Here is a 24,386-nt window from a genome sequence, read left to right on the forward strand (position 1 = left end):
AAAATTTGGACTGTCTGCTGCAGATGCTAGAGCTGCGGAGTGGGGTATAAGATCCCTGTTGTGACTGGTAGGTTCACGTGCCGAACATTTTGTTTGTTACTGTGACGTCACCTTTTGTCAAGGGAACCAAAGTCGATGCGATTGGAGAGCTTAGTAAACAACACTCAAGGCAACAAAAGCGGAAGGAAATATATGCGAGAAAATTAATATCAATAAAGAGAATTTAGCATTCTAAAAAATTGGAATATTCGGTTGAACAATGCAATAGTAAAGCTTTTGCTGGTCCTTGGACTGTAATTCCCGTTTAGTAGTCACTGGAGACCATTTGCAGCTCACAGGTGCATGGCCCAGACTCCACATAAGCCGTGGAACTGACCCTCAAAAAACTTCATAACAAAATGTAAGGGAATAAGCAAAATATGTTCTTAACCTTTAAACCCTAAGAGTGATCAGCATCAACAGAGTGGTCATGAGAATTGAGAATTAGGGATATGATCACATATGATGAATTTGCTTGATATTTGATCAACTTCTCCCCACTACGCCTGTGGGAAACGAATAGGGGCAAAAAATGAGAATTCACATTTTAATCTTAGGGTTTAAAGGTTAACGATTTTTTATAAGGATTAGAAATAGATACGACTTAGAGTTTTAAACTTAGAGTCGTGTTTTCAGCGAAACCATGATATACTACACGTACAAAGTAAGTTATAGTTATTTCCAGTCGTTTAAAAAGAGATAACGATATTGTTTAGTTTATTCCAGTTCTTTCTGTCATAAAAATTCAAATTTATTCCAACAGCTCGAGTAGGTTCTGGGCTGAAAGTGATGGCTGTCCATTTTGGCACGGTGCTTTCAGGTTACAAAAATGAAATTTCGATAATAAAAGCAACTGGTTACAGCTCGTTTAGCTCTGAATGTTACTTAGTGAGTAGTACGCCTAAGTGGGACATTCTAATTTTCTTGAATTGTTTATTCTTACAAGTGGAAAACCGTTCATCAGTATTGAACCTTTTTTGAGTGACCTCCCTCCCTTAAGCGGCTTTTTTACGAGCTTGAGTGCGTGGTCCCTTTTGTTCGTGTGCACGGATTCGTTCAACAGGAACGACCCCCGAACCTCACTCAGCCACAACGAGCTTAATTCTCACGATCATGAACAAAGAAATCAATGGAACGGTGGGCTTAACCTCGCAAAGGTTCTCATACGAACGAAAAGTGAAGGTGTCAGTGTTGAATTGCAAGGATTTAAAGCCGCCGGAAAAATTCAAAGCACGCGTAACAACTCAAAATCTCGGAAATTCGAAGCTAAACTATTTTTCTGATTAGTACTAATCAAGGGAAAGGATTTTAAAAGGATTATTTTGCTTAGGATTGCTTTAAGCAGCTGTTAGCACAAGATTCATTTCATCTTGTTAACACAAAGCAATCTTGTTTGACAAGAGGAAACAAAAACGTCGAGACCATGTTATCTTTAAATCTTATGTTTGCTTCCATTCCCTGAACAGTCAAGGCAATGAAGGTGTAAGTCTTGAGAAGAACGCAGTTTTTCCCCTTCTATTGATCTAAATAATTCCCACGTTAAATTTCGATAAACCACAAAACAAAAAAAGACTGAAAGAAAATACCGACTAAAAGGATTGAGTAGTGTTGGATTTGGAACATGTCGTCCCCGGCCTCCTTTTGTAAATAACAAAGCAAGGTTTACTCCTTTTCTTCCAAAACATTTAAGAAGTTGTAATTTTAAACGAAACCTCTTTAGCAGTACCGATTTTCTTGGTAGTACTTGCTTCTACAAATTTAACAAATAACCTATAATTCTTTTATATTTTAAAGAGTTTTTTGGCACTATTCGGTGTTTGAGAGTTTATGCAAGTTTAAGCTTTTCCTTCCCTTAGCGCCCGAGGTTTCAAAATTTTAAAAGAGTCAACTTTTCCTTGGAAAATTTTTATTGCAGCCAGCAACTTTCTTGCAGACAAATATTTACAACCAATAAATAATTTAAAGTTCTCTTGGCGTATGACGGTGTACAGTGAGTTTCTCAGTTGACTAGAGTCTAAACAACCTTCACTTGCCTTTCGAAAATAACATTTTGTTCTGCTCTAATGCCACTTTCCGCGGATTTTTCGCATTACTTATCCCTTGTTTATGTCCAGTGAAACAAAGAAGACAACTTAAGCAAACAGCACATTGCTTAATTGTTTGCCTTAAGATGATGCTCTCTTTTGTCAATAAATAATAACTGAGATTTAACAGAGAGTGAAGCCACTGTCAAGTTTAGGAAAATTGTGCAATACCTTTGTGTACTTCACAACGAAACGTACCCTTGTTCAAACTCGTTAAATGAACAACATTATTGTTCCTTGTGTATGTCCTGTTGTGCCGAACATTTAATCCTATAATTCGCTGGAAAAACCTTGTTCAAACCTATTGCGCTCCATACTCTGGAGATAAAGTACGATACATTCACTAATGTCTTTTAAAGATCTCCATGTACGTGTGGGTGGAAGCCATGATTACTTAGCTGTGCATACGTTGACAAACTTAATACACCAACTCGTGTAAACAAAGCTTAAGTGTTAAGGTCAAACAACGAGATGCTCCGCTCCAAGTTTCATGTTGAAGCCACTTATCACGCGGAAATACAGGAATCTGTGGGCAGAGTGCTCTGCCAAACCTTCATAAGCCGGGTGCAAAGATTGTTTAGAGACTGCGGCCAATTTTTTGGTCATGTTTTTTGCACACGCTTCGCTCTGACATCAACTCGCGGCTTAGACGGTAGACTCGAAGTCGACGTCACTCTCTTGTCACGTGTTAAAACCCTGCTAATTTTTTCTACAGGTGGTCGACTGCGCATGTCAGGTACAGAAGCGCTGACTGGTGAAATGATAGCGTCCTTATCTTGTAATGTGCGGCGTGTCGGAATACCACTATTACTGTCTTTGGAACCACTTGATTCTCTCCTTGATACATGAATCACAGTAGGCAGTTCACTATATTGATCTGATTCATACGATTTGATAGAAAAGGCTGGCGATGGCGCACTCCTCTTGTAAGAGGCCAGCGGTTTCTGCTTGAAAGCATGCTCAGATGGAGCATACATGACATAAGTCCGTTGCATTTCTCTGTCAGTCGAAGTCTCTGTTGTATTTTTCTTTGATTCCGAGTGGTTAACTGTCTTATGCTCCAGAACAGGGCTTGACATGTGACAATCCTTCATTTCTGAATGCGAATCTTTTGAGCTGGTAGATTCTGTCTCTTGAGAGGGTGAATTTTCCAAGTCTCTCTCCGGAGTGAAATATTTGCCGCTGAAATCAAAGGCATCCTTATCTGTTACAGTTAACTGCTCTCCAAAAACAGGAGTGAATTCTCTTTCCTTTCCCACAATGGGGCCTGTATCGCTAGCCCCGTCAGGACCACTGTCACGTGGTCTACCGTGAATCCTTCCGATGTATGGTGAACGAGGTTCCCGAGCTTCCCGTTGGCTGGAGTCGAGTAACACTTTAAATACACGAGAACGAGGCGATTGGGTGTCATCAAGGACTTCCGGTTGGTGAGGCAGCTGTCCTAAAGGAGACAAGAGGATTTTTATCCAAGGCCTAGAGCAGCTTTTCCGGTTTTTTCTTTAGTTTTGGGAACAAAAACTGAACAAGAAGTGCCTCGGGGAGGGGGGGAGTGTAGAGTTCGTCTTTGAAAGTTACGACAAAAACTGAGGCATTCTTAAGGACGAGATGATGCTAATATACAGTGAGAGAAGACTTTTTCTTTCGCTAAAAGCCGTCAGCAAGGTAAGCCTCAATGAAAATACCAAAAAAATTACTCATTTTGTCTCGACATTTTAATATATCAATCAAGAACACACGTCACAACAATTTACAAAATAAAAATCGACGACAGATTATCCCCTAAGATATTCTTCAATGTAATATTTGAGTAAGATAATAATAATAAAAAAAACAAGTAAGGAGTACTCACCAACAGCTTCTTTGTTCGGACTAAGCGTTCTCAAAGCTACCGCCATTCTGTTTAATTTCTCCTCAGTACTGCTGGGCGCAGTGTTTCCTTCCAATGCAACGCGATCTTCTTCAAGAAGCTGTTTGAGACACTGAAGGTAGTACTTACGAAGCTTCTTGGCCGTGGAATGGCGCTCTTTCAGCACTTCACCTCTACAATAAAGGAGAGTATTTCAAACAAATTGACGGCAATGTTTAACGATAGATGATTCCTTTTTAATAACCTTACCTGATCTTTTTAGCTGCACTAGCCTTGGTCTGGGTCACGTGATTCAGCACGTCATCACGTATCTTAGCAATTGTGTCTAGGTAGTACTGACGTAGTTCCTGGAGACCACGCGTGGTTGACACGTTATCAACACTGCTAAAACTTGTGTCGCTACCGCTGTCCAGTTGCAATGCAGCCTAAAAGAAGGAAAAAGTAGTTGGCAAGTCAAACAAGGATGGACCAATATTACCGACGTACGTGCACAGAATTTAGTTGTTGGCCACAAAACCAGGATAAACTAATAGCATATTTCCGAGTTGCTCCAAGCCTCTGTTTCAAAGTGAGGGTAAGGGCGAAATGTTTGATATGAAAATAACTTTTGATTCTTCCATAAATAAACCTCGTTTTCACAAAAAAAAATTGACCTCGTTTCGAGAGTGAGTTTTAGGAACTCGGACAGTAAGGCCTATTATGAGCCCGAAAACTAGACTAGGCACGAACCTGTGCAAATTAAAGAGTACAGCATGCCCTAATAACGCATGGGGGAATATTTGACTGTCATAACGCTCAGCAAAGGGCCCAAGAAGAGCAAACTTACAGTTACGTTTGACCTCCAACAGTTTAACAATGAGAACTCTTTTAAACCTAAATTACCTGTGAAGCATCGTTTCTGGTATCTCGCCGTTTCGAACTGTACTGCGTTTTCTTCTTCTCTTCAAACAATTCCCTCTTAAGTTTATCTGTGGTTGTACTGTACTCCTTCTTTACCGTGGCCAGCTCACGTTTCAGTTTCTCGAGGGCGGATTGATTTTCTCGTCTCTCCTTTGTCCACAGCTCTTGTTGTCTCTTCACTTCTTCGCCTTGTTTGGTAGACTCTTGCCTCTGTTGCGTTTCCCATTCACATCTGGCGGTTTCTAGGGCTTGTCTTACTTTCTGTTCATGTTGTTTCTCCAGTTGAGCCCTGCAAAAAAAATACCGGCAGATGTCGGCAGATGACAGCAAACTGGTAAATTTGACAATGTAAACTTGCTTGTAAGCCCCAACACTTATGAGAAACTGCCCACCTACCCCTCCCCTAACCCAACATTTTGCCCTAAGTGAGAATTAAGTGTTAATGCTGACTTAGGGGAGGGGTAGGTGGGCAGTTTCCCAGAAACCTAAATTGATCTGCTTTTTTTACTCCGGTTATAACTCCCTCGGATATAAGCCCCTCCGTTAATAAGCCTCCCTGGGATATAAGCCCCTCCGTTTATAAGCCCTCCTATAACCCCCTTAAAAAGGTGTATAAGCCCAGGACTCATAACCGGCAATTTTTTTCCCTTCATTTATACGTAAAAAGCAAAAAAGCAAATCAATAAACATTAATAATCAATCTGTAGGGCGGACACTTCTCTCAGAGGGACAATTAGTATACGAGAAAACAAATTGGATTCTTAATCAGATGTAGACAGATGCACTCCGCGGAGTGCCAGCATCTGCAAAAATACCAGACAGCTGAGAAATTAGGTTAAATTTCAACCCAAGAAACTACTAGAAATCATCCAAAATTTACTAATTGATGATAGATGAAAATCCACTATACAATCAATACCCCATCTAAACTCACAACAAACGTGGTGGGGATGAATGGCATTAAAAAAAAGGAGAGAAAAAAAAACATGGCCAAAGATATGCAACCTCGTCCCCAGAGCGCTTTTCACTGGCTTTGGAGGTGGGCCAGGGGAAAGCGCCCTGGGGACGAGGTTAAAGACACGCGGATTCACTCGAGTTACCTCGCATCCTGTTGCTCTTGTTTCCAGCCATTTCTCACTTTCTGAAGCTCGTTGTTCATCTTCGTTCCCACGTCTCTCTCGATCTGTACACGTTGTTCTTTTAGCTTCGAGTTGTATTCACTGCGCATGCGTTCCAGTTGGTTCTGATACTCTTGAACCAAGCGAGTCTTCTCTGCTTGCCATTTATCACGAGTTGCCTCTTCCGCCTATGAAGCAAATGACTAAAGTTAGCCATATGAAAATATAAAATAAATGACTGAATGTCCAGTACAGAAATGCACGACCTCAACTCCTCGACAATCAGTAAAGAAACTCGCCTTCATCTTTCTAAGTTCTTCTCTTAAATTTACGTTTTCCTTCGTAGACTTTGCCTCGGCTTCTCTTAATGTGTCCTCAACAAGTTTCCGTTTATCTTCCTTGTGTTCGGCCTGAAGTTTCTTTCGTACTTTTTCCTCTAATTCTCTAGTTCGCTGCCCCAGCTCATTTTCATTGTTTGTTGCCAAAGCGCGGTCAGTCTCATCCTTTGTAGACTGGACTACTTCTCTGCGCCAGTCCTCTCGCGCAGCTGCCAGACGAGCCTAGAAAAAAAGAAAACGACTTTAACATTTGCTGCATGGGCATATTTTGAAAGTAAACGAGACAAAAAGCACAAAAAACAAAAAACCTGACGAAAATAAGAACCAAGCAATCAAAAGCCAACAGATTTCTTTACAGGGTAAATATCAAGAAAACTGCAACAGTATAACATTTTACGTTGTAAAATACTTTTGACAGAGAAAGGTTTTTATAAACTGCACCTAAATTATGAAGCAAAATTATCATCGTAACGAGCACAATGGTGGCATAGAGCAGAAGTTCGAACTTACATCGCGAACTTTTTTTCAACCAAAAAAAAAATATGAGCTTGAAGCAACAGGATCTGCAAATCCCTACGGCAAAGATTTCATAACCTATCCAAATTGCTTGAGTGTGTTAGAACTTTCACGAAACAAACTTCTGTGAAGTCTTAACAAGTCGCATCGTACCAAAAGGCAATCGCTTGCCGGTTCAGACGGTGAGGAGGTACTTTGAATGAGATGAGAAAGAGCGCTAAGGGCAAGTAACAATACATACAAAGCAAACATAGCAAGTTTCCTTGTTACCTTAACAATCTCCTCTCGGCGTGAAAGTTCTTCTGCAGTCCACTGTTGTCTCGCTTTTTCAAGAGCTTCCCTTAACTCAGTGTTTTTAAATTCTTCCATCCTCTTAGTGTACTCGGACTCAAGGTACGCCATGGCCTCGTTCACTTCCTCTCGCTTCAGTTCCTCAGATTCTTCCATCCAAGCCTCCTTTGCTTCCTCCAATGTTTCCAGAATTTCCACTTTCTTTTGCGCCTCGAATTCCCTAAAGATTTCTTCCCTTAGCGTTTCCACGGAAGATCGCTTCTCCCACTGCAACTATTAGAAAACAAAACTCTCAATAGCTGCAGTTTTGGAAACGTTTGTTTCATTTTCAAATGCAGGACTCGGCATCTGAAGGTTGTGCCTTACATTGCACCTATCAAAGTTGCTAAATAATTTTGTAAAATACACACCTTACAGATGTCAAAATCAAAGGCTCAAACAAGGTAGTAGATCAAGTAAATTCCATTAGTTCGGCCGATAAGTTCGAATTCAGCCGCTCTCTCGGGGAGCGGCTCGTTTCCCGAAAAGCGGCTGGTAATGGAGCCTAGTCCAAAGCAAAGTGAGCTTAAGCAAACACATTTCTGAGCGACGCACGTCAATCGGAAAACAATTGTCTTTTTTCAATTTTGGACGGTGGTTTTGCCCAAATTTTTGCACAAATCGTCTCTATAACAGTAAAAACACTTAGAAATATAAATTTGATAACGTCAAGGTGCTTTAAAATGAAAAAGACCTCACTTCCGGTTGACATGCGTCGCTCCAAAAGGCCTTTGCTGAAGCTCCCTGATGAAGAATGTAGAGAACCGCCGCTGCTTGGACTCCAAAAAAGAAGGTATCGATTAAGGATCTCGCCCTCTCCTCGATGGAAATGAACGGCGGACTGGAGGCGGCGCTTTGCCTACAAAACCTCTATTAGAAGCTACCTCGCCCCAAAGGTAACTTTGGTTTGTGCCGGCGGACGGTTCGTCTTATATTATTCTAACCTCTCTGGACATGTACCCCTACCCCCAAACAAGCCTTTGGAGAGAGGTTCGACTCTAATTATTAACCACAAGTTTCAAAAAGCTGGTGACACTCTACAAACACTTAGACTGATTAATCTTACCCTCGCCTTGGCAACAGCCTTCTCCACAGCCTCCTTCTTTTGTTCCTCGAACTGCTTCATGAGCTGAGCGTTGGTGGCTTCTAATGCGACGTTAATTTCGTCTCTCTGCTTTGCGTTCCATTCCTGTCGAGCCATTTCCACTGCAACAGCTAAATACAGTCCACAAAAGGGCATCGAGTTTAGGTTATACTTAACTTAAGGTTTATAATTGATAGAAAAACATTTGGGACGGCTCATTTCCAAGTAACAGTACATTGCAGCTTTCCAGACATCTTAGAAGGAACTAGGAGAAACACTTCCTCATGAAGCTCTTCAACCCTGCCTCGAACTGAGACCACTACGCTCCTCCAAGTTTCTCTACATGTGCCGTTCAGTTTGCGCAAATATCGCAACTCCCTTTCGTTTTTTCAGTTTTACTTTGTTAGATTTGTGATTGGCTACAGAGCTCACGCCACTTTCTGAACTAAACAATCACAACTTGCTTGCATGCGTTTTCCCGCGCTCGGCAGCAGCTACATGTATTTGCCTTGCGTTTTGATTGGTTCATTTGACGGTTTGAGTCCGCTGACCTCGTCCGTCAACATTCATACCTATTTCCCGTTGTTTACTTTCTTTCCACGCATCTCTCGCCCCCCGTATGGCTTGTTCGACTGCTTCAGAGATTTTCGTCTCTTCCTCTTCGTGCCACTTTACTTCAGCAATAGCTACGGCAGCTTCCACCGCTTTGCTTTTTTCCAATTCCGTTTCTTTCTTCCAACGAAGCTTTTCGTGAGTGAGAGCAGTCTGCAATAGGCTGTCCTTCGGAAACAAAATTATTAAAAAAGTTATTACTTTACTTTGTTAACTGTCTCGTACAACCAAAATCACTACAGAGGGAGATAACAAGATGAACGGGAAACACTCTGGCTACTTACTCGCACACCAAACCAGTTCTACATGCACTTGAATTTCCTGCGTCTGGCCAATCAAAATGGGAAATTCAAAACCTTGCTGGAACTACCCTACTGGTGCTAAATTTCGCGGATACTAAATTACGCGATTTTAGTGAGACAGTATTTCGCGGAGTTGTCTTTTCGCGATTAATAAGGAAAATGTGAAAAAGGGCATCAAATTTCACGATTTGAGCGTTCTCAACTTCATTGCATTTTTCAAAAAGGGTAGGCTCATGTTTTAAAAGATTCTAGATAAACTGGAACAAGTAAAACGCACATTTATGTTTTTTATACGAATCTAGCGATCCAGATGAAGATGACCGCTAGATTCTCTACTCCATATGTGAAACCTTTGCAAATTAAAGTTATTTCACAACAGAAAACAAAAAATTGGAGTTTACCAGTAAAATCAGTTAATAATGTGGGTATTTGTCAATACATATCCTGTATATGTTATTGTTGTTACACGCTAATCATTTTTTTATGTAATGTGAGTTTTCCATGCGTGTTAAATCTCTCGTGCAGTTTCAAAAAATTTCGCTAGGATTTTTATTCGCGGGTCTTCAATTTCGAAACGCAAAGCTAAAGGCCCGCGAAATTAAGTACCAATGAGGTAACCATGATTAAATGTACGTTGGACTGACTTACTTGTGATTTGATTTCTCTGTCCCATTCGTCTTTAGCCTCAGCTACTGCATTAGTGGTAGCCACCTCAACAGCCTGGTCGATCTCTCGCTGCCTCATCTCCTCGTCATTTTTCAGCCAGTCCGCGTGAGCATGGGACAGAGCCAATTCCACTGCCTTGTTGAGTTCTTGGTCACGTGACTCCCTGTGAACCCTCTCTAACTCGGTACGCACTTTATCTATTTCCTAAAAAGACGGCAGCCAAATATTTAGAAGAGAGCGACAAAGGAAGAAACTAGCGTATGATTCTTCATGTCGTACTTTTGAATTTGAAGTTTGTGCCCGTGATACTTCAGACAGGTTATTTTTATTTAGTTTTTTTTTTCGCTTGGTTTTAGCCACGTCTACACGTAAAAGGTTTTCCTTTTAAGAGTCCTTCGTTTCTTTCCGGTGAGTTTAAGTAGCCTTTTGTTCTATCGTGTATGAGAGAAGTACAATGTACTGTCAATTCTATTCCTGCAACACTGCAGATAACTGTAGAATGTCTCCTTAGTGTATGTTTGCATTCTGGTTGGTATAAGTCTCTCATTTTCTATAACTCTCCAACTAAAATATGAAGACAAGTAATGCAATTTCAACCTTTCCAGGCCTGTAGACAACGTCCTAGCGTGTGACCAATCATACGATCTCTCTTCTGCAGTACGTTTAATATCACTGAAGCCTCCTTAAGCGGACAGCTTCGGAAAGCAAAAACTGCGTCTGCAACTAGAGCTAGAGCTGTGGGACAGAGGGAGGGGTTGCGAGTGTCTAGCACTCCTCACTCGCTTCGCGCTTGACTTCTGAAAAAAAAACAAAAAAAAAATGCCTATTCTGCAGGCTATTTTCCAAGCGGTATATCGAAATGGGGTTTTATCGAGGCCACTGTGAGGTGACTACTTCATCGCAGTGACTGTTAAAAGAGCTTTGACAGGATTACAAAATGAAAACTTAAAATGTCAGGGGTAAATTTCTGACCTCTTTTGTTTTTAGCTTCTGTTCTTCGTCCCATATTCGTCTAACTTCTTCTATGGCATTAGACAAACGCTTCTCAAGTTCATCATTATGTTCTTTGATCCATTCTTGTCTGGCAGCAGCTATTTGATCATCAACATCAGTCTGGTTACTGCAAGATTGCTGTTCACTCCATTCTTTGCGCGCCTTAGAAACTTCTTCTTCTACCAGCCTAGTCTTTTGATCTTCGATGTCCTGCGCAAAGAATAATAGTGGTAATGAATAATGGTAATGAAGTGGGTAAAAAGTGGGTACTGGAGGTAATTTTATTACGCCAAGCAAATAAAGATTTATAAGGGTCGACAGTCGCTTTTGATCAGCGATCAATGTTTTTCAAATTAAAGACACTCAAAGGGAACCAAAAACCTCTTTGTAGCGACTTGACGTGGTGTAACTTGTTTTTTAATTTAGCTCTGCATTTGGGGGTATCGCGGAAGCGAGTGGCACGCAAAAGAGATGCTTTGACTCTTGTTTGCGCGTTCTCTTGCAGCTCGTTTCGTTCCCACGCGAAATGAAGAAGAGCTTGCTGGCAAAAACTTTGGAATTTTACTTCAATTTTGACTCTTACACTCACTGAAATAAAAGCGTTAAAGGCTGACAGAACAGAGTAACAAAACGTAAAACCCACCTTTAGCAGTTGTTCCTTTTCTTTCATAAATTCATCTTTAATTTTTGAAACCTCTTCTTCCTTCCACTCCTCACGTGCTTTCTCTAATTCATCATTGTATTGCCTCTCAAAGGAAGACCGCAGCTCATCCACTAGTTTAGCTTCACTCTGAAAGTGAAAACAACAACAGTCGGGTAAACCTTTTAAACTTTTTAACTCCTGAGAGTGACCGACATCAAATTTCTCCTTAAAATATCACAGCTTAATCAAAAGTTAACGGTGATCTGGTTATGTGGATTTTGAAAAGATCACTGAGTGAAAAACATTTTGTAAACAAGTTTCTCCCGTCAGTACCACAAGAGATTAATGAAGGACAATTTGGAGACTAGGAACATGCTGACATAACACACTCCTGAAGACCTGTTATCTATATTTGATAGTACTTTAAAAATCTTGTGAATACATTTGTCCTTGTTCCTTACTGCAAAATGAATAATGATGGTCAAATTTACAACAAAGCGCATTTTCTATTTGAATTTGTACGCTTATTGACATGTTACAGGGCACAGAAACTGAGAACGGTATTTTCAAATGTACATATATAAGCTTGCCTCAGACAAAAGAACTTGTTTTTCCTTCTCAAACTGTTCTTTTAATTTCTCTTCCAGGCTACGTGATTCCTCGCTCAGCTGAACGTAACACTCCTTGATCCTTATCAACTCTTCACCACTTTCCTCCAATTCTTTCCTAAAATAAAATAGTATACAATACAAACATGCATGCACTGGGCTCGATTACTAGCCATTTTGTGCCTAACGGCTGGAATTCAAGCCTAGTAGTTCACTTGTATTGCAAATCAGTTCACGAAAAATGAGAGACGCCTCGCAGCTGTAACAAGGTCTCACAGTTCTGTTTGGGAAAACAATGAACGAACAAAGTTAACGATGGAATCCAGCCCCAAAGCAAAAGAGCTGCGACATACAGGGGTCCAATGAAATAAGAGGTTTTAAAGGGGTTCGAGCCTACTGAACACTGAAAAGAATAATTCCCCCAGCACTAGGACATACCAATGCCAAAGGTTTCCAAAAGGGACCCCAAATGACCCATGTATTGTAGCCATGACATAGCAACAATGGTTAGAGTTAATTCTATTAGTTTACCTGTGTACAATAACAATACATACACTTACTTTAGATTCCTGACCGTCTGCTCATTTTCCTGGATTAACTGATCTCTTAACATGTTCTTGGAATTCTCGTGGAGTTGAAGACATGCTTCTCTGCATCTAAGAAAAAGGCAAACATCACACCAAAAAAGGGCGTGATTATCAATCTGGAGAGAGGTCCTACCCCAAACCTTCTGGTTTCCACTTATAAATACTTTCACATCCTAGCTCTGTATATAATCAAAACCTTTATGAAAACCCAAAAAGATAAAAACATCTGTTGAGTAAAATATTACAACAAGAGAGAATAATGGAAGAGAGAGGAAAAATAATACACAGTCTAGCTCTTAGGATTATGTGAATTTCACCAAAGTTATTTTTAGACCAATTAAACACTTGAAACTAATCAGGAGTTTTCTTTTGGAGGGGTCCGCAAACGTTTATTCAGTGTTGTCAGGAGAAAATTCAACAGTCACCATTACAATATTCTGCACTGTTTGCTTTAAGGCAGTCACACATGGAGTTGACGACATTTTAAACAATCAATAAAAATATGCGGACGTCTCAGGAATTAGACTTCCATTTAAGTAAAACCTCTAAAAATAACTGTAGTGAAATTCACGTATCCTAGCCAACGCCCTGAGATTCTCTCTCTGTGCCATGATTCTATCTTGATTATGGCCTGTACATTGAAGGTCATTTGTTGGTGTTCACTCATCAGATGCAAAAGATGAAAGACGTTATTGGTCACAATATGAGAAAAAAATATTATTTGTCTGCCATGTATGAATAAGGCCTTTTGGGGTCAAAGATACATGCAATGTACATGTTTGTCTGTGAAAACAAGTTTTAATTACTTTTCAATGCTTATCCTCTTGTCTTCATCAAATTCTGCCACCATCTGAAATTTAAAGGAAAGGCAATAATATGTAACATTTATAAGGAGGTAGCAAGTATCACAGTAGTTTTAAGTTATTTTATGCTATCATTTAGCTATCTCATTGATTGATTATAGTTTATTCATTTTTCCTTTTATTGTTAAATTGAATTTACACAAGGGTAGTGTTTTATCTGTTTCCTAATATATTTTCTGCCGACTAGATTCAAAAGCCCTGTTAGACAACAATGCAGAGGTAGAATTAGTAAAATTAATTCAACAAGCTCTAAATAATAGCCATAGTCTTATTAACTTGAGCTGCATATTTTTTATATAATGCCATGGTTAACAGAGAGGATTCTTTTACCTGAGCCATCTGTTGCTTTAGATCAGCACAAGTCTCTGATAAGTCATCTCTTTCCTTGAGAACTTCATCCAGATTACTAGCAGACTCCTTCAATCATAACAAACATTGGAACTCATAAAAAAAATATGATATGCATCAAAAGATGCTTAAGCTAAGAATATAATAGTATAGTAGGAAATCCCAAGAAAAATCGATGTTCACTACATCGGATGTTTCAGATTGTAAGCAGAGAAAGAGGAAGACATCTTGTGAACCATTGTAATTTCACTTACAGTATGCTTTACAATGTGGTAAAAACATCATCAACACAGTGAAAAATACCTGTAAATTTCTCCTAGCTACCTCTAAATCTTTCAGCGCTTTTTGATGTTCTTCATCTGTATTGAGTAAAGAAAATGTAAAACCTTTGTTAATGATACAGGGAGAAATAGAATCAAAAGAGGAAATGTAGGAATGGGATAGAACAAAATGGAATGGGATAACTGAGGAAGGAGCAGAAAATAGGAGGTAGGAAACAAGGCACACGGGGGGAAAGAGGTGAGGAAAGGACAAATGGAAGAAAGGAAGGAAAGAAAAAATGGAAGGGCATACAGGCACGGATCTAGGAAAAATACTGATCGATTTCCTAAATGAGCACTGAAGGCGCAAGCTTCTAGGGGGTCTGGGCGCAGGCTCCCCCAGGAAAGTTTTTTGGATTTTTTAATTTCCATTTTTCATTTTCTAAGTCACTCAGACGAGATATGGGCCAAATTTCAACTTGGAAAATGTTTTTTATTATTAACAATATATTTATTATGAAAAATCTGACTGATTTCAATAAAACGGTGGAAGCCAGTGTGGATTAATCTGCGACTGGAATAGATACATCAGTAGGTAGTAGGGGGGATGATAAGTGGGGGAAAAAAAGCAGAAGAAAGGACCTGTGGAAAAAGCAAGATAAAGAGAGACAGGGTACATTAGAAGAAAAGGGGAAGGTTACAAGTGTGTTACAAGTGGGGAGAAAAGGATGTATAGCACAAGTGCAGGGAATGAGGGAAGAAGGAGAATGATGATGGAGACAAGTGAAAAGAGCATGGGAATAGGGGAAGGAGGAAAGGATCAAGGACAGGGGGATGACTTACCTCAAATCTTCATTTCTCTCAAGATTTTTAACTGAGAGGGCAAACAAATCTTTATCTCTCCCAAGATTTTTAACCGAGAGGACAACTCAGCTTAATATCATTGAGGAGTATGAGAACTGTGCATTGTATGCAAAAAACCACCTGCAGCACTCATAGTCATTACCTGGATCTCTCTTTTCATTCTCCATTTCCTGAATTTTTCTGGCCAGATCCTGAGCTTTTACCTTGATTTAATAGGCAGAAAGAAACATCAATCAATATTCTTAATTCCTAGCTTTATTTGGCACCACAGAATAAGCAGCATTATGACACTGAGTCTAAATCTTAGGTACTAGCCAATTGGTCAACTGGGCAGAAAATGATGATCAGCCGTATTTTTATATTTTCTTTTTTTTGGTCAACTAAACACACCTATGTACGCTTGTGTTAGAATACCCCACCTCATGTTCCTGAGCGATCACTTCCATTCTTTGAGCTTTTGATTCCTGCTCCTTTAGTTGACTCTTTACAGTGTTCAGTTCTGTCTCCAAGTTGTGTACTTGATCCCTTTTTGCTTTGTTATTGATCAGGCATTGCTCAAGTTCTTTCCTCAATTCAGTGACTGTCTCTTCCAAAGGCATTTTACTGACAAGGCAAACAAAAACTGTTTTCAACTCCACAAAATACATTCGAAAGGGGGTGATAAAGATAATTACATATGTAATGACGTGACTGACTGACTGACTGACTGACCAAATGATCGAATGAATGATTGATTGACTAACTGGCTATCTGGCTTGTGACTATTGGCTGTAGATACAGTAATTCCTCCCATCAATAAGCAAAAGTGAACACTCCACTGGGGTACTAACTGATTCCATAACATTTACTCACTCTTTCTCAAATACCCTGTAAGTCACATTCACTCACTCACGCATTCATGATAGACTACACTAATACAATGTAGCAAACTAGACATAATGGGTAATAGGACTGAGTGGAGTCCAATTTGGTCTGTAATCATATGAGTGATTAACAAAAATTGGACGACCACCGCACATAGCAGGAGTCCGATTTGTATAATCACAAGTATGATTACAAACCAAATTGGACAACACAAAGTTCTGTTACCATTATTTCTAGTTTGCTACATTGTATTAGTGTAGTGTATCATGAATGAGTCAGTGGGTGAACATGACTATAGAAAAATTTGTGATTTTTTTACGCCATTTTTAAATCAAAGCACAAGAAATTCAAAGAGTTTTTTGCTAGCAGTGAAAAAAAAAGTCCTTTTAGAGTGTGCTTGCATGATTGTGCGTACTGTCCAATTACTTAGTCATGACTTATACTGTCCTTTAACACTGTCCTATTAATGTTGGAATCAGTACAATTGATAGCCAATCAGATTTGAGAATTTTGTTACAGTTATGATTAATAGCTGAACAGTACGTGCATGAATCTACATGTCATGTGCCTTACTCAGGCTCTACACATAAGCATTGTAGAAGCTAAGGTTCACCAATCCCAAAGGTCCACGTGTCTTATTTAACTGTAACTAAGATAATCAACAAGAAAACACATTCCTGCCTTTCTTATGGATAAAAAATTTGTGTACTTACTGAGACTTTGGCGTGCTCCAGTTCTCTTTGTTCAAGTTTCTTACTGTGAGATGTGCAAAGGAACTGTCTTGGATGCCAGTTCCTAACCCCACACCAAGTCGACTGGCACTCTCATACATCTTGACTTGTTCTTTAAGCTCTGACAGCTCATGCTTCACACCCATAAAACAAAAACCTGAGTAAGTCTGATGAACTTCACCAAAAATAATATTCTTTCTTACTTATGACCTGTTTATACTTTTCTGAAGCATTATTTTGAACACAAATTTTACAGAAAGTTTTGTGAGTGTTTTTAACTCAGGGAAGGATGAACGGCCTCATTAGAAATGGTTGTTGGGCATGAAGGTGTACCTACATGGTAGGAAAAGATCACATGGTAGAAAGAGGAGATGGGAAAATTGCATCTAAGAGACAGCTTTGATGGATCATGATCGCTACCAAGACCACATGCATGCCGTCACCACATCCTGAAACAGTATACATGTACAGGCTGTAAGGCCATTCAACTATAAACCAACCCTTGTTGCAAATAGCAACGACTGATCGGATGATGAAACAACTTATTACTGCTCACTGTCTTGTTTACTGTGATTAGGTTGTTCTTCAAGACTCCAAGAACAAATCTTTAGTTCTCACACCTTTCAGAAAACTTTAAAACCTATTATTAAGAGTAAGCACTCTCTATACATAAATGTATGTATGACCACAACAAGAGAAGAAGAAGTCCGAGGAAAAATAACTGGCCTCAATTTTCATTCTTATAGTTTAAACAGCAAAGACAGTCTACCTTCAGAGAAATGCACTGTCCTTCAGTAATGTTCCTGGCAGTAGCACTCTCTTGAAGAGCAATTCGTAACTGGTTAATTTCTGTCATTGTTCCTATAGCAAATGAAACACTCAAAACAATGAATACACTTGCAAGTACAGCTGTACACTTGCATGAACTACACAAACAAGACATAATAAGGGGATGTCCCATTTTTTTCCCAAACCCTCAGTCCTCCGTCCCCCGCCCCCTGTAGATGAGCAGATTCCTACCACCACACTTTTTTCTCAATACACATTGAAAAAACCTTTCCTACCCCCCTAATTTTTATGTCTGTCCCTTTGAAAATAGATTCCTACAAGTTACAGTTATCTACCAAGAATACTCATACATAGGGGGGATCGGAATAAAAATGGAATGTCCCAAGCTTATTATATTTAATAGTACTTTCCATAAGTTAAAGGGATGTCACAGTCAAAGAATGAAAAGGTACAATGAATACAAACCTGACTTCAGTATTTCCTGGCACTGCTTCTGACTGGAGTCTAAACTCTTTGTTAATGAGTTGATCATTTCTGCTTTCTCAACGAGTTCATCTCTCAAATGACTGGCTTCTTCATGCTAGTTTGCAAATTGAAAGCCAAGTTAGAACTAGTGTATGCACTGAGATTTAACGTACATTTATTCTCAAAATGAAAGCAAAGAATAATTTTGAAGCCTTGTTTTTTTGGTCTGCATGATTAAAATAATAATTACTCAGATATAGCCTCATATACAACTTTACCCCAGAAACATGATTTCAGAGCACTTTGGCACCAAAGAAAATATTATACTCAAAAAATACTAAGAAGGGGCACCTTATGGTCTCTTGACAAAACTGCTTCATCAAGCTTCTGTTTAAGAGTTAAGACTTCCTCCTCATGCCTTCTTTTCATCACATTAACCACACTTTCATGCTGTTCCTTAGCCCTTGCCAAAGACTCTGAACGACTAAGTTCCACAAGCTGTTGGTTTAAGCTGTCTATTGTTGTCTCAGCTACATGTAGTTTACTGATAACCTGGAAAGATACGACAGTTTACACTGCGTTTCCATGATAATAATACTGCACTTTTTTAGGTGTCTGGCACCTTATCATACAGGTCCCAGTACACACAATATAGTTCAAAAGTTGGGTGATGCTACCGACAAAAGAACCCTTCTATCCAGTGGATAGTGCAATAATTAATCAGTTTCCTAGCCTGCATCACAGAGGACGTACATGTAATTTAACCCTGGTTAGTAATGTCTGCGAAGCAGTGCCGATATCCTTGTTTTGGGCACCCAACAGACCCAACCAAATATTTCATAAATTATTACATTGTAAAATGCGTTTTGAATTTCCCATCAACCTGATTGGCAAATTGACAATGGCATTTTTAACAGTCCTATCATGGCATGTACTCAAATCCTGGTACACACTCAGGTGAGCGCCCAGAACAAGGATTTTGGTGTTGCTTTGCAGATGAACTTAACCAGACGTTAAGTTGCGTCTCGGGCGGGCTACTGGTTTCCCTAACACTTATCCACTGGAATGTGATTTATCCTGGGGATAGAACTATCTTCATGTAGCTTGCTAACAATTGGAGCCAGGGCTGCACTCTGCAGTATAACAAACTCGCACCTGATGACTTACACTCTACTTTTGCCTTCAGGCAACAAGGAAATCTGAGTATTTGCATAGAACCTGCATTAAATGCCAAGCTCTATGTAAGCCCCGGGTTCTGTTTCTCTCATAGCAAACCCTTGGATATCTTAGAACCAATTTTTCCCTCTGGGTTATAATAATTTAAACTGGAAATATGGAAAAGATAAATTCACTATACCATTACAGCAAGCCTGCATTAATGTCTAGGTGATTAACTACCCACTAAAGGAAGATGCTAATGATGAGATAATAATTATCCCATCATCATCAGAAACCCATAAAAAATTATTTCTTATGGGTTTCTGCCAAAAGAGATTATTACACACCTTTACTTCAATAACTACTCACTGCAGCTTATCAATTACACATCATCACAATCTGAAAAAGTAGTACCAACCTCTTCTTTACTCTCTTGTAATGCACTGATCTGTTGGTAGGCAGCTGCTAGTTGGCCTTTCAGGTTGTTCAATTCTGTACTGCATGTCTTCACCATCTTCTGTGACTGCTCAAGACTCGTTGAGAGCCCATCACGTTCATCTAAGGATTGCAGCAAATTGAATTAAAGTTAAGCTTAAGGGACAAAAGGACCAAAATAAATCTTTCAAATTGAGGAAAATACCCCCACCCCACACACTAGACAAACCAGACACTAGAACTTATTAGAGCGATTTTCGTATGACCTTGAAATGAAAATGCGCGAACAAAACATAAACAAGAAACAAACAGAAATAGAGCGATTTGATTGGTTTATCGAACAGATACATGTCAAAAGTAGCCGGCTGCAGGCGAAAATCATCACCTACTTGGTTAGTATTGGCCAGCTACTCTTGGCATTTCTTTATGGATGGCGTTTTTTAAATAAAATATCCCTGGACTGGCCGCTTACTTTGACTACTCAGCCATCTACTTCAAAACTTTCAGACAACCCTGTACAAACACAGGTGGCTTTTGGTTGGTTATAAGCGCTCAACCGATACTTCACTTTGGCGTCATACTGCAATACGATTGGCCAATCAAACAATGTCTTCTCCATATTAGGGTTTTCTTTGGCGGGAAAACGAAGAGGCCACGTTTTGATCTTTTCATCCATTGGCTGATAAAAAAAAACAACAAACACTTACCGAAACCATTTTTCAAGGTCATATGAAAATCGCTCTAACTTGGTTTCTACTGAAAAAATTGTCTTCCAATCCCAAAATGAAATCATACGGATTTGAGTTATTTTTTTGTGTCTGAAGACCTCTTCAGTCCTCTCCCTTCAGTCCTCAACATATCCTTTCCTCTGACGTCTAGGTGTACAAAATTGTCACATTATTTTACATACTGCCTGCTGTTTGGAGGGCGAAGCTGTTTTTGGTTATTCATACCTTTAATCAGTGCAATCTGATGATTCAAAACACGTATCTCTTTTGTCATTTCATCTTCTTGTGATTCCAACTCTCTAGTCAGTTCTTCAATTTTCCTGCCACGTGCTTTGTATAATATCTGAAGTTGAACGTCTTGTGTCCCACTCCCTGAATACCCATTTGAAATATCATTTCTTTCTGTAATATGCCTATCAGAACCTCTGTCATGAATGCGTGAAGTTGGTTCATGCTGTGCATAATATTGAACTTGATAATTCCCAAGGGTATCCATTCTATAATGATTCGGCACATTTGTGCTGTCAGCATTGTCATCATGGACATTCTGATCAGGGCTGATGGTTCCTTCACCTTCGTCATAACCACCATAATCTCCATAGAAATCATCACCACCAGGCACATTTATTTGTTTGCTAAAATTTCCAGCTGGGTAATGAGACTGATGATAATGCTGATTTTGTGCCTCCTGGTGTGAAGGGAATTGTCTCTGTACTCCAAAATGAGGGTGATAATTTCCATATTGTTCATAAGCCTTATCCACATCATCACCTATGGGTGATGTTCGATAATTTGAGCCACCTTCTTGCTGGTGAAAATTTTGTGAGTACTCATCAACTTGACCATCAAAAGGACTCTCCTCCTCTCTGTATTCATAATAACCTTGATGATTATAACCGTCTATTTCCTGATGTTCTTGATCATAATTATTGTGCTGCTGAATCAGCATTCCAGAATTGGAATCATCATTCTGTCCTGACCCATTGATGAAATGAAAGGCACGCTGTGTAATTAGTGGAGGAGGTCGCTCAAATGCACCTCTCTCAGAAGGAATGAGTTTCTTAGGATCATGTCCATTCAAGATTGTCTGTTGCTCTTGCTCAGTGAAATCATCGGAGTAAGGTGTATCTCGGCTATACCCTGAACTTCTGAGGTCATGAGATGAGAAAGATGCATTGTCATCCTCCAAAAGACCATCATCAAGTTCACTGTTTAACAACTCGCGGATCTTTAAAAAAAACACAAAGGTAAAGTTAACGCAAACACTAAGGTAAATTTCTAATTAAAACTGTAAAATACTTAATACGTTAAGACTAGTGTAAAATACTTTGCTATACACGCTGTATGGGTTATGTATCTACTGGTATTTTTACTTTTTTATATTATGTCCAGTGTTCAGTATTAATCTTTTTAGAAGTCTGGGAGACTGCCCACCTACCCCTCCCCTACACCAACATTAACATTTAGTTCTTACTTAGTAGTTGGCTCAGGGGAGGGGTAGGTGGGCAGTTTCACAGAAACGTAAAATGATCCATTTATGTTACGGTGTTCCCAATATTTTTTTTAGCAACACCATACTAAAGTTACACAACACTTGAATAAAGTTTATTATTATTATTATTATCATGTTGACTGACATTTGGCCAAATGATATAGACTGACATATCCACTCAAACTCAGTCAACATGTCAACTGATAGTCGATCAACATTTCGATTCAGTGTTGGCTGATATGTCCACCAAAAGGTCAACCAATTATCAGCTGAGTGTCAACTTATATTTGGCCGAGAGGTGCCTAAATTAGATAAGATCCATAATTTCTTATCAAAAGAACATTTTTTTAAAAGGTTTGATGATGATGATGATGATGATGATCAAACCTTCCCTGCAGCCCCTCTATAGTTACAAGTCAACAGCAGCATGTTAGACGCTAGTACCTCTTTCTCTCTTTCTTGATCTTCTTTTTCCAAAGCTGCTTCTTCTTCATCTTCTAGCACCTTTGAGCAAAATAAGGGTGCACTGGTAACAATATCGACTTTATAAAAGTCCTGTGGTAGTAAATTTTTTATCTCAGGTAATTTTTTTTTCTTTTGATTTTGGGTATGGTAATGTATGCTAATGAAGTTGAAACAAAAGAAAAATAAAAATTACCGGAGATAAAAAAATTAACTACAACAGTCCTTTTTTTCCCTGGTTGGATATGCCATTTCAAAAGACCTCTCATACCTGATTCAAATCCATTCAGGTTAAAGAAGTCAACTTCATGACTTCTTCGCTCGCTCGGTAGTAGTACAACCTTAATGAAACTTGCTTTGCTTGCTTTTCAGAAATTATAAGAGATCGAGCTAGCAAGTCTCAGTGGTAAATACACATGTACTGTTCTTACTGGATGCGTGTTTGAATGGACCTTTTTAGCTTAGTAGGTTTTATTTTCCCAATTCACACCATGTGATTTTCACAAGGGAATTTGCCTTTTGTCAACATATGCTGGTGGATAGCTAAAAGGGTCTATTACTGAGGAAGCATGCTGGGAATTAATTAAAGCCAGTCATCATTCTGTAATGATCACAGCTATGAGTATCTGTGAAATTTCTCGATAACTTATACTGAAAGACAGAACTAGCCAATTGACTATTGCATCAATTTTGATTAGGTGTTCACCATCAAAGCAAGATCGACACAAGAAATTGTGTCTCTCAAAAATATAAAGTGACGGTCAGGTGGTAATGACTGTGATGTGGATGCAATTGTGGTTGCTTCACCCAAACGGTGATTTGCCCGAAGCTGTTTCACCCAGATATAAGTCGCTTCGCCCAATGATAAACAACAATCTACAACACAGCTTTTCAGAGATGTTTTTTAGGATTGAATTTTATTGCTGTGATTGCTAAAAAAGGTCCAGCGATCTGAATAGTTTTGTCAATAATCACACTCAAGATACTGAAAGACTCCACAATATATTTTATTGCAACAAAGTTTTGACTGGAAAAATGTTGCTGACCACATGTGATGTCACTGTCTTTTTCTGCTTTCCTTTTATAAGGTTTCAAGAACAACAAATAAACATTTGGCAAATTGACTTAACTCCAGGCAAAACAACTTTGGGCGAAATGACCTGTTACCTGTGGATGATGTAGGAAAAATTATTTGAGTCTGTAGTTTCCCAAAAAATAATCAGAGTGACTTTTATAACTGTGAAAAAAACTCCCAGAGCATTTTTTGCCAAGAAACTTAACAGTTGTCTATAAAACTATTGTCATTAAAATTTTCGTAGATGAAATTAGCTATCTACTAATTAAAAGACACAAGACACAGATGTTAAAAATGCAGGTGCCACAACATTCCACTCCATACAGATTACTACAAGAAAGTTTAAATGCAAGTGCAGAAATCAAATGAGTTTTGATTGACATTCAAAATCTTGCTTGCAATCTTAGAGTGAAAGCAATAAAAGTACTTGCATGGAAAACCGAATCTAATGAAAAAAGGAAAATTAGCATGATCTATGACAGATGCGAATAGTAATCACATGCAAACTTCACTATTATTTTTGTAGCATAAACGCAGGGGTGAAGTCAAGCTAATAAATAAAACAAAAATCGTGTTGAGAAAAATCTCCTAAGACTAGACGAGAACCTGTTTGATGATCGATCGGTATGGCTGAAGGACTTTATCGGCAAATAAAAGCTCGCTTTATATTAAAACCTGTTGTCGTATCGAGTTAAATTAAAGAAAGAATCTTGTGTACTGTAAATACTGTAATTAGGTCAACAAAGTCGGTATATCATATACGTGAACAAACACACTGCAGAAAGCTACTACACACGCTACAATAAAAGTCCAAGAACCAAATAGTTCTATCGAAAAAGAGAAGCACATACATTTGTCTTCGATGTTTGAATTACCCTGAGTTAGCAGACCTCCAAGACGGAAAATATAAAACATGATGTGAAAGAAAGTGATATCGCCTCATCATCGATGCATGCAAACTTCAACTTTAGCTTCAATTTGTCAAGTCACAGATGCCTACCTGAGGGTCGAAATTCACTTGGCTGATCCCAACACTCATGCCAAATAACTTCGTGGTAGTTTAAGATGCCATGTTCTCTCCGAAAGAAGCATTTTCTTACCAAAGAAGAAATAAATTTTTCGAGTACTTGGCTTGCAGATGAAAGCGGTCATCGACATCCGTAGT

General features: G+C 39.1%; 1 protein-coding gene across 1 annotated transcript; it reads right to left on the minus strand.

The window, feature by feature from the left end:
- Window positions 1-1,925: 1,925 nt before the first annotated feature.
- On the minus strand, window positions 1,926-24,386 carry LOC140933571 (uncharacterized). Its single transcript, XM_073383176.1, has 27 exons — window positions 24,222-24,386; window positions 22,129-22,188; window positions 20,418-21,420; window positions 19,448-19,587; window positions 18,223-18,423; window positions 17,872-17,986; window positions 17,387-17,478; window positions 16,600-16,751; window positions 15,442-15,625; window positions 15,165-15,225; window positions 14,202-14,257; window positions 13,881-13,967; window positions 13,494-13,537; window positions 12,661-12,756; window positions 12,083-12,218; window positions 11,493-11,639; window positions 10,829-11,059; window positions 9,839-10,060; window positions 8,849-9,056; window positions 8,259-8,407; window positions 7,133-7,426; window positions 6,308-6,568; window positions 5,991-6,196; window positions 4,873-5,179; window positions 4,240-4,415; window positions 3,973-4,163; window positions 1,926-3,564 (listed from the first exon to the last, which is right to left on the minus strand). The coding sequence occupies exons 1-27, from the start codon at window positions 24,258-24,260 to the stop codon at window positions 2,726-2,728; spliced, it is 5,697 nt and encodes a 1,898-aa protein (XP_073239277.1). The 5' UTR covers window positions 24,261-24,386; the 3' UTR covers window positions 1,926-2,725.

The sequence above is a fragment of the Porites lutea genome, chromosome 4, assembly GCF_958299795.1.
Source record: "Porites lutea chromosome 4, jaPorLute2.1, whole genome shotgun sequence".
Classification (NCBI taxonomy): Eukaryota; Metazoa; Cnidaria; class Anthozoa; order Scleractinia; family Poritidae; genus Porites; species Porites lutea.